General features: G+C 41.4%; 1 protein-coding gene across 1 annotated transcript; it reads left to right on the forward strand.

Moving 5' to 3' along the window:
• Positions 1-147: 147 nt before the first annotated feature.
• On the forward strand, positions 148-9,116 carry LOC308331217 (UPF0524 protein C3orf70 homolog B; the record flags this gene model as incomplete). Its single annotated transcript, XM_080786497.1, has 2 exons — positions 148-331; positions 8,262-9,116. 2 exons carry the CDS (start codon positions 148-150, stop codon positions 8,915-8,917), a joined length of 840 nt encoding a protein of 279 aa, XP_080642623.1. The 3' UTR covers positions 8,918-9,116.
• Positions 9,117-11,999: the final 2,883 nt, after the last annotated feature.

Consider the following 11,999-nt stretch of genomic DNA (forward strand, 5'->3'; position numbering starts at 1 on the left):
TACTTTCTTCCACCGTTCCACGCACAGTTTCTCCGAATTTTCTAACGGGCTTCATAGACTAGTACAAATCCAGTCTCGGTCTCTATGTGTGGTGGTGGATTGGATTGCATATAGTCAGGGAGTTCGATCTGACCCAGGAATGTTGGCATGGCTGCCTCGGGAGCACATAGGTGTCCGAAGAATGAGAAGTTGGACGAGGCACAAGCTTTGGCCAGGAGCTGCGCGGGGAGACCCGACTTCTTGCCTTGTGACGGACTGTCCATCTGCGCGACGCACAGCCATGGGAAGTGCTTCAAGCTGCACTGGTGTTGCCACCTGGGATGGTGTCACTGTAAGTTCTATAATGGCATATCTGAACAGCCATATTTCACCGCCGGAGTTGTCTATGGCTATGTAGCCTATACTTGCACGCTCCCAGCTCGTTTTCGACATGTCCTCCTGACCCTCCTGAAAGTAACTATCTATTCTGCAGGAATTCCAATTCCATTGTTAGTCTGTCTGTCCAGATGGCATCGTTTACGAATAACATGCTAGCCTATTATTTCAATATTCATACTTTTATAGCATATATAGCGCCAAAGGCAGGGACTGGTTTAGGGTGTGCGTTGGCTTGGCTATAGGAATTTTAATTGTAGTAGGCTAAAAAACAAAAACATACACTGTGCTTGTTTTGCTTTGTTCTCTCACGTGAGAGAAATACTTGAATATTCCAGTTACAGAAAATCTATATACACTCTTAGAAGTTTAATATCGATGCTTTCTTTTGTGTAAGGTATAGTATATTGCAAACTATTAATTTATGGACAGCCACGTGAGTAGGAATCAATATAATAACAAAGATAATCCTGATATGCATATGCTGATGCTGTTTCCAATATGGTTTGTAGCCTACTCTATTATGGATGCTTGTCTGATTGTGAATAGGCTACATTATTGAGCAATTTAGCAAACATTGACTCAGTCATAATAGGCAGTGGCACTGGCACATGGTCACACAATATAGCCTATATGAATACAAACAATGACACATTTAATTTGAGGTGAATAACATGTTTGCTGAAGGTGCTTTGATATACACAATCCACTATAGGCCTATTAAAGAAACAAAGGACATTCTGTGTATTTCACAGTCAAGACTGCACAGATTGTTTTTATGCATCTTTGGAAGAGACTTAATTTAATTAGTTATGTACAATAAACTAAGATTTTGCTACAAGCTGAAACAGGAGAGCTACTGATTTCTCCATAAATAAACATGGGTAATTATCGACAGTTTCAGAACATATTAACCATTTTCCAAATCCAAGGAATAAATAAGCAGTCATACTGTCATACAGCTCATTAATTCATAGAGTCAAGGACATATTTGTGTATTTACTTAATTGTAACATAAAAGTGATTATTGCAGTGATTTGAGCATATAGTTCCACTCATTAATGATAATTATGACCTCCAATTTGTAAACTTGCAGGGCCAAACTACCCACTTAGCTCCGTCCAATAGATTTTCATACCATGCTGAAATTAATGAATGGAATCCTTGAAATTCAAACAAACCACAGTATGCTTTGGAAATGGTCAGCAGAAATGTCAAGTATATATATCATGAGTAGTCGTCAATGGGACTAAAAACATGCCAGACCACTGTATGATCTATAATTTGACCATCTTACCTCTGACTGGTGTCCCTCAAGTATTCATCCTATCTCATATCAATGGAAATCACAGCCAACGTCAGTATAGTGACAGCTTAGTGTGTGTGACTGCAGAATCACATTGTAATCTTTGGATTTATTTGTCTGTCTGCATCTGGGATGAGCCAAATGTATGATGTGACATATCCAGTGTCTATTATAAACCATACCCAGGGCTTATTTTTCTCAGCAAAGTGTTGCATCATCTGATTATATTTATACTTGACCCTATCACAGTACTAATGTTTGAAATACGATATACAATTTATAAATAGTTTGGCAAAGAATATACTTATTTTGTGCATATTAAATAATTTACTTCAGCAAACCTTTGAGCAGAAGCTCAATATTCTTTAAAAAAAAGACTTCAGTTATAGTGTATGGCTTTACAAGCGTTTCACCATTACCGTATGTTCCTTTCAACGGTAATTCAATGTGAAAGTTTCACCTCATGGAACAATCATGCACCATGAGGAAAATGCCGACCTAGTCTGCTGAATCAGGCAAAACCAAGGCCACACACATACAGTATAGCAGCGTGCCTCTTCATGTAATTCCAACCTACCATTTTGCTCCACTGATGCATAAGAATGTTGTATGCAAAATCGTGTTAACATTGTCAAACCTCCACACCTCTACTTATTGAATTTTGATTGTGCACATAAAGTCATTGTCGCTTGGACTGCTAACTTGCTCTGAAGCTGATAACTCTGAAAACCCCAAAGGGAACTGTGCTAGACAGCCTTTTTTTAATTACTTTTCTTTAATGGGAATTCAGGCAAAACCAACACAAAAGTCGAAGTGTGAATGAAATTGTGCTGAGAATGACTTTGCTGCTGTATTTAGCATTTTACATACCAAGTATAAGTATTTACATTATCTTGTCTGAGTTTACAGTCGATGAAAAGGTTTGGGGAAAAAAATCTTAATATTAAAATATTATTTCAAAATAAATGTCCTAACCACTGCAAGACACTAATCGGGGATGACAAGACAAGCCAAATGGTTTTCAGGTGTAGCTTTAGTGAAACACTGCTTTAGAAAAGACAAAACTAATTCAGTGCAGGTGGAGGCAGTCCTCACAGATGGTGACAAGTGACAACATCAGCCAAAGTTTCTCTCATTACCATTAATTATCTGTTTAGTGTCACGGCCAATATGTCATGTCTGATGAGTACATACTGTATGCTCACAGGTGTACTGGAACCACCTGGTCGGAAATCCTCTGTAAATTGATTACAATCACCAAGCATCCTAATAAGAGAGCTCACAATCAACCATGAACAATCTCATCAATCATGCTGCACTTCAAAGATTCCTATATTCCTACCCTTTGTTGGTGTAATTATTTTATGAATTTATTTTACTTTGCATTATGCTGTTGTATGCAATCAATAGATCAGATCGATAAGTTAATGGACCACCTCGAAAACGAGATCTCAAGGGGTTATTCCTAATAAAGAATTTCAATCAATCTATAATTGACCACAGTGTGAGTCAACCTGTGTTAGCGTAACCCTGAAAGGACATATTGATTCAAGTTGGGTACTACTGTACCATGGTAATTTCTACCACTGTACCCAGTAGTCTTCTCAAATTGAAGGTCGGCCAGTGCCAACTTAAAAGTTCACCAAATCCAATACATTTTTTGAGGGGCGCTAATCCCTCCTATGCCCAGCTTTGTGGATCTGTGTGAACACAAACATTGGCCGATCACACCATAGTGATGATTTGATTGGCTGAGCAACGTACATGTTGAAGATAAAAGGGCAGAAAAGTGAGGACGCCAAAAGTGATTGGCCGGAATGACATTAGTGATGATTTGATTGGCTGAGCACGGAATGTGATGTATCATGATAAGAGTGCTCCTCACTTCACACAAGTGTGATTTTTTGTGGCTTTCACCTTTATTTTATATATCTTTACGGAGGGACAGACAGTAGGCGGCGGCCGACAGGAAGCGGGAGAGAGATGGGGGGGTGACATGAAGCAAGGGCCGTCAGGATCGGGAGTCGCACCCACGGCACACTGCCAGACTGGGCCACCAGCCAGGCCACAAGTGTGATTCTATACAGTCCTGACCAGGAGCAATGAAAGTATACAGGGCTCAAACAAATAGAAATATAATGCTGACTGAGTTGATCAGAGATATGTTCTGCATGTTCACATCACATACTGTAGAAGTGCCTAAGTTCAACTTCAGCATGATAATTGGATCTATGCAACGGGAAACAGGAAAGGAGTTTGGTGCTGGGTCAAACTGTCCCACTGTTGAAGCCTGCTTGTATTCTGTCTGTTTTCAGCCCCATTTGTTGGACAGATTTAGCCACAAAGAAGCAGACAATACTTTAGCAGCCAGCCAAATGGGCACCTGCAGCAACAACATTGAAGCATGACACAAATCTAAATCAAGCTAAAATATTTGGTTTTGAGTCAACCAGTTACAAAAATGTTGCCTACAGTATGTTGGATTTACTGGATTATATAAATTATTAAAAATAGTGACAGGTGGCTCGGGTAGAATGCCGACTTGACTATACAGTATGGTTACATATAGGGTACCATGGGTGTTCAAGAGGTGGAAGCTTACTTAGTCAAAGGAGGGCTGAATTAGAGATCACTAAACAAAACAGTGAGTGCAAAACCATTATGTAAAAAGATGAATCACAGAGTGGGAATAGTCCATTTTGAGTACATCGGTTGAACCTTGTCCACAGTCAGCTGGTCTACACCAGTGGTTCTCAACCTGTGGAACGTGACCCCCAGGGGGCTCCCCACATGATTTTGGGGGTCCCCATTTAAGAACATTTGACCTTTTTAATCCCTGATTTTTTTAGTGGTGCAACCACCAGCTATGTGTGTGGGTTGCTGGGTAGCTAGCTGGCTGCCTGGGTATGAGCACGAAAACAACATGATTGTTTTTCACCACCTGTGTGCAACCTAACGCACACACAAACACACACGCACATATTAACTGTATATATGATGCTTCCGGGTGTGCCAGTACAGTGACAGTACAGTACAGTAGTACAGTACAGTAGCGGGACTGCCGCATGGTAACTCTGTCATTTCTCAACCATTTCGGACACGGGGCGCCACGCCGGAACCGGCCCGGCCCCCTGGGAACCCCCCCCCCCACACACACACACCCCTGGGGACCCCCACATGGTAACTCTGTAATTTCTCTACCGTTTCGGACGTGGGGCGGATCACCGGAACAAGGCCAGCACCCTGGGTGCGTTCCTGTGGGTCTGGAACCCCTCCCCCGGAAACCCCCACACGGAGTTGCACCACTCACTTCACACGGGTGTGATTTAAAAAGATATATAATAATAATGATGATGATAATAATAATAAGAAGAATCCTTCAACAAACTACACTATAAAAACTGGTAAAAAATTGTCCATCTACTAGATCTACTAGCTATAAGCTTGTAGAGCTACTATTTTCAAAATGTTTATCTGTGGAACCTACAGTGCTTGTGCTTACTTGTGCTGTTCAAATATGATTATTTTGGGGGGTCGCGGTCTGAAAAGGTCTACACTACAGTGAACATTGGTTTCAGTATTTCCTCCTGGCCACATTCTGATGGCTGACAGGACTAGTTAAGGTTTATCCAGAGTAATGTCAAGCTCGGTGAAAGAGAGGGCAGCACATGCTGCTTTATTCACAGAAACCGGCTCCTGCATTAATCTAAGCTCTGTCAGTGGCCAAACACTAGCCCAGGCACCAGCAGAGAGAGGAGAGGAGTGATAGTCAGGGGTTGAGGGGTTGGAGAGCAGTGGTAGTCGACCCCCTCACTGTGTCGCCCTTAAGGGGTTTCAGCAGGGGCTTGAGACAGATGTCACTCGCTCGTGAGAGTGGACAAGGACACACACACACGCGCGCACACACACGCGGGATTGAGCATAGAGAAGAGAACTACTCCCAAACAACTGACAATTGTCAAACAAGGACTCAAGTATTGGGCTTGACGGAGTGGCAGAACACACTTGAATATCGATGCTTGAATTGTATACTTAGTGTAATCTACTGTCTGTCTGTCAGCCACCGGTTATGTTATGTTTCTCCCTGTGCAGTGTTTGTGCAAAATTTAAATAATAGAATAAAGTGAGTGAAAAAATGACAACTCTATAGTCTCTCCAGCTTTCTGGAGGTTTCTAGAGTTGAAACTGTAGCTAACTATAGCTAGTTTAATTATTGAGTTTATATTATAGATTCCATGCAATGTCAAGGTACATATTATTATTTTTTAGCTTACAATCATTTTGAGCCTCTTCTCTACTAAACATTACTCCTAGTCAAATGTGTTTTTCTAATATCAATGGTCTAACATGAGTACATGGACACACTGCAAATGTAATTAGATTCTAATTACACAGCAGCTTTAAACCTTTTCTCACAACAAGCCCATAAAGAACTTAAGATACACAAACAAAGATACTTGGAGTGCTCCATCTTTCTGTCTGTCTTTATTCCCATCTATCATGCTGTGTCTAAGTATACTGTACAGTTAAGTACATCTGTCTGTCCCCACACTAATAATATATTGTACTATAATAACTATAGTGTCGCCTGCTGAAAATAGTAGATCTACACTACAAGCTCACATCTCATTGATGCAAGATGCAACACATTTTGTGAGCATATAGATTGGCAATGTTCAGCATGTGGGTGACACTGTCGTGCAACGGAGCTTGTAGTAGGCACTGCTGTTAGGAACTGACTCTCCAGCTGGATGAAAGCTGTACTAAAGCGAAACACTAAATGTCAACACACTGTCTTCAAGGGCTTTTAGCTCATCATTTGTCTCAGCTACTGTATCTATCTGACTGAACTCTCTGCTGTTACTTTGACCATGGACCATTGGCTTTTTGTCATTAAATAGAGCATTACTCCCATTACTCCTTTATCAACATTTACTGCTTCCTGATTGAGTGTGTCTCCTCTGCACATAACTCAATTTGTAGGGTGTAGCTACTTTGATTGATGGAAAAGGGTGGTTTAACTATGGTCAGTATAGGCTTAGTCATTAACCATAGTCATCATAGTCAGCACCATAGTCAGTAACCATAATCAGTACCATAGTCAGCATTATAGTGAGTACCACGGTCATTAACCACGTTATTATATCCAATAATGAATGGTACAGGTGAAAAATGACATACGCAACAGTGCAGCGCAGTGCAACCGTGCGTGCTGGGTCTCAGGCTAAATCACTATTTTCTTTTCTTCTACATATCGGTCTTTCATAATGACCAAAGTCATTGCAGTGTTTTGTCCCAAAGGGGCTTCTGTAACAAAACAAACTAGACCCAGTGTGCATGCTCTGACTTGGGTTTCTTTTCTCGCCTATAATAAGATCAGATTGCGTTAAGAAAAGCGCTGGTCCAGTATTCACCTTTAGCCAGTATCATAATCAGTACAGCACTGTAGTCAGCACCATAGTCAGTAACCATAGTCAGCACTCAGCAGCACCATCAGTACCATGGCCATTAACATTTGGTAGTTTCGGTTGAAAATTGTTCAATTGGTTGATTGCTTTATATTAACCTTGACATATAGCTAACTCTGTAAGCTGCCATTGCAGAGGTTTCATTTGTGATTCCTAAAAATACCCATTCAGAAATACACACTTTGCACATTCGGCAGTGGAAAAAAAGCCACTTTCTTTGTAGTGCTTCGACTGCTTTCTTTGTAACCTGGGAATAGATTTAGTTTGAGCGGTTCCCCCAGCCCGGCGTAAACTAAAGACAAGGACAGTGAGCGAAAGGAAGTGATGTGTAGGCCTGTCAATTCCTACAGTAGCTCCGCTTCCCCCAGGGAGCCAGTTGAACACATCTGAGGAACACTACAAGCAACATAGTTGTTAGTTGATGAGTGGGCAGTGGGCTGCAAACAATGACATTCAAAATGACATTATTTGTCTTTCTTTCTTTTCCAACTACACTGATGATATGATCAATTATAAGTGATCCAATAAATAATCCATACGTTTTTCACACCGTCTTCACACTGTCAACATGTTACAATTTCGGAATATTTCTGTATATTTTCAATTACTAGCCACTTCCCAAAAGGTATTTTACATGACAGTACAGTACAGTCCTTTTCTGACAACGTTTTTTAAGTACATTACAGCTGCATCCCCAGTACTGTACTAACTGTAGTGGGGATACATAAACAAGATCTAACATCTAATGTTAGATCTAACACAGTTTCATATAACACAAATTATCTGTATTTCGTATAAAACCTACACATTAGAAAACAATCTAAATTTAAATAATTAAATTGAAGATTTGCCTAGGCTACTCAATAATTTGGAACACAAGATTTAATCTGCAGTCTAGCTTATATGATCTAAACTTGATTTGAACTCTCAGTAGAATCAAATCAAGCAATAAGTCCTGAACCCTTGTGTGTGTGTTTAAACAGCATTTGACCACAAAAAAACGGTTCAGGCAATCATAATCAAGAACTGGAATGATCTGTTGGTATAATGTTTATGTCATACTGTACATTACACATATATAGTTATTCATTCTGTGTTTTTTCCTCCCTTAGGCAAGTATGTATACCAACCCATGACCAGCGTGTGCCAGCTGCCCAGCACAGCTGTGCCTCATGTTGTGTCAGAGTACAACAACACCATGAACCTGTCCGTGTGTTTGGCCGAGCGCTTCCTCAAGATTGCCCCTTGTTTCCAGTCCCCGCCTCACCTTGAGTCGCCTAAGTACTGTGTTATTGCGGACCTCTTTGTGGACGACTACATCGTCAAGCGCATCAACGGCAAAATGTGCTACGTGCAGCGTCCCCCGCCGTCCATACCGGAGCCACCGCGTCCGTCCACACCTCCTTCGCCTGCACCCCCCGCCCCTCGGGTGCCTCTCGGCGCCAAACGACCGCCGCGACAGGCGCAGCCGCCTGCACAGCAGGCCGTTTACAAGGAGCACGAGAACCCGGGTCTTGTGGATGACATGAAGGGCCCCAAAATGGACCACTGCTCCTCTCCATCGAGCTCAGAGGACTCCGGCATTAATGCGCTGGGTCTGCACTACCTGGAGTCCTGCGAGGAAGAGACAGAGGAGGAAGGGGATGATGCGTTGAGCACAGATGGCGACTCAAGCCCCGGCAGCCTCTGGGATCAGGATGAGTGCTCTCTGCTATCGCCCTCAAAGTCATTGATAGAAATCATTGAAAAGATCGAAACAACTGTCTAAACATGCCACCCATGAATTGACACTTTGTTGCTCGATGGTCGTTCTTACACTGACGTGTAACAAAGTATATATTAAACTACAGTATATGGGTCACACAAATGTTACAAAAGCACATCTACAGAACAGACCGAGACTATATCATTTAAAAATACTCTATGACTTATTTCAGATGGATCAATATCATTTCAACCCTTTCTAAAGCCACAGGGGGGGCTTTGCTTGGCTCTGGTGAATTGTAATGTCTTCTTCCACAGATGACCAGGCATACCAATGTTCCCTCCTTTTTTCAACACACACACACACACACGTGCACGCACGCACACACACACACACACACACACACACACACACACACACCCCCCCCCCTCTCCTCTGTCCATAATCTGATCCCTGCATGGTATAAATTACTGCATTCCTTTTCATAAAGTGTCGAAGGAGACCACATGCACATCAAACTCACATGTGGACCAACAGAATCATGGCAAGCTTGACCCTGACAGAGAGGATGATAAGAGAAACCGTGTGAGGCTTTTGTGTAGTTCTCATTAGTGCGATGCAGCACAGCCAAATCACAGTGGCGTGTAGGAGGCATTAAGTAGACTTCTTGATGAGAATGAGTGGATTAGGTAATTCTTAGTGTAATCAGTCAGACAGTAAGTATGTCATGTTCTTTTGCAAGTGTCAGGAGCAGGAAAGCATATGTTGCCATTACTTGCACTCTAGCAGCTGGCTCTACCCACATGGATTAATCACCTCCACACTTCAACCCCAGTTATACTTAGTCACGCACCGATCTACAAGCTCATAACGTGTCGCAGCGTCATGCAATGTGAGTTTGTAGATCTGCTACTTTGGTGCACAACACTGGCCTGCAACTAATTATAACTCAGGCATAAGTGGCCACCTACACAGCAAATCATCATTGTTAACCGAACCTGTGGTTACATTTGTACACTCTCAGAGTTACAATAACTTGTGTACCTTTCACTGGCCCAACACACAGCAGCCTTTAAAAAAAAAACACCTGCTTTTCTTTGGCCCGTTATGGTCCTGAAGGTTTTTGAGGATCGCTGGCCCACAGTTGCCTGCACTTTACTGACCAACAAGAGCCGTGGGTCCTTGTTTGACAATCAAACGTTAAGCACATTCCTCTACTGTACCTGCCACTGGTCATATCTGATATTGGCCATATCAGCCAATGACACTACCATGTAAAAGCAAGTAGTAGACAGCGTTAGTGTATTATACTGTAGTGCATTTGGTTTAGGGTGTGTAGGTTCCCCACAGCTAAACGCCTTCTAATGCTGGTTGAAAGCACTTATTTTTGGCGACATTTTGTGGTCAGACCCCAGAACACCATTTGATGCCTCATAGAAGCACAAAACAACAGGTCTGAGTCTCATTGCCTACAGATGTGCACAGCAAAACAACAGGTCTGAGTCTCATTGCCTACAGATGTGCACAGCTAAATCCAGTGTTCATTTAACCACATGATGGACCTATTCTGGGCATGTCATTATAGTGGAAATTGTTCAAAAGATGTGCAAAAGATAGCGAAAGATATACAAGATCAGCTATATTAGCTACTTTTGAAATTGGGTGTAAGTGGTTAACTGTAAAGCTTTCAAACGGGCAGTGATTTAGCGCCCATACTATAGTTCGTTTTCATTTTCTGTACACACAGAGAAGTCGAGGGACGACAACGCAAGTGTATTGACGTGGGTGCGGTCCCGTGAAATTGTCGCACACGTGCTCGTTTTGTGCACGCGCCCGTGACTGACCAGACCTGGATTCGGTTTTGCTTTTTGCCTGTCGTTGATCCTGGGGCGACAACGTCTGCGTTAATCGCTGCCCATTTGAAAGAACCTTAAGGATAAAAAATACCAGTATTCACACTCTAAAGTTAAATGAACATTGATTCTAGTGAGGAGCAGAACCTCTGTGCTCTAGATAGTTGAAAAGTGTGTTTCTAGTTGTGGCTTCATTAGCTGAGCAGTGAGCACACAGGGAGAGACAGTAGGGAATGTAATGGTGAGTTTTATTGTTGTGTTGTGATGGACATGATGTTAAATAAACAAACAAGTATAAAGATTAAATGGGTAGGGCTGCCCCCTATTTGCCAAATAGAAAACGTACTAGTAACATTAGTAAGGGCTTAGTAGTAGTCATTAAAATAATTTGTTTTCTCAGTGTTAAATAAATGATCTCCTGGAGATATCATATCACATAAATATTCACATAGTATAATATGCATTGCACTATGAATAACAAAGTAACAAAATAGCTCATTGTGCATGACTGCAGTGCACATACATGTATTTGCAGGAGCTTCCTATTGAAGAAAAGGGAATTTAAACAAGTTGTCAACTGGAAAATTGGAAAATCTTACAACTTATTACTTCAGTTTTTTTATTTGGTTGGGGACAGCCTTAGTAATTAGATACACTGTATACACGATCACCTCTGAATGCAGCTCAAAGCATTTCTTATGTTCCGTTATTGTTATATTATTTTCATATGAATAAATCTTACAGAAACCAAAAAACTTCTCAATGTGTTCTCAATGGCAACGTCTTCACTGGGCAAAAACAAGATGAAATCGTTCTTGAAAACACACTCAAGCCTCAACCTGACATATCATTGACTCTTTCGTCAGAGGTGTAAAATGAATAAAAATGTTAGCCACACTGCACTTAAACCGCATTTAGATTGTAATTACAGTGTTAGCATAATTGTTAAAAATATAATAATAAATAAAAAACAGGAAAATAAATGTTATGAAGTGAGCAGTTTAGCAGAAGAATATGACGCATACCGTATGACAAATAACCTGCACATGGATTCCAGCTAGCAAAGTGGTGGTATACTGTAACAAGCAACGCCCACAGCCACAGTTAAGGCACATTCATACTGCATCCAACAACTGCATTCATTATTGTGCAATGAAAAAAATAAAAATAAAACTAGAAAAAGTACCCCTCGGGGCACAGGTCTCCACCAGAATAATAGTGTTTGGGATGCTGGAACAAAATGTGTAGGAGGAATATAAACATGTTTTATTTTTTTAATAATCTGTCATCGG

Source organism: Protomyctophum bolini (genome assembly GCF_963924005.1).
Source record: "Protomyctophum bolini genome assembly, chromosome: 16".
In the NCBI taxonomy this organism is placed as follows: domain Eukaryota; kingdom Metazoa; phylum Chordata; class Actinopteri; order Myctophiformes; family Myctophidae; genus Protomyctophum; species Protomyctophum bolini.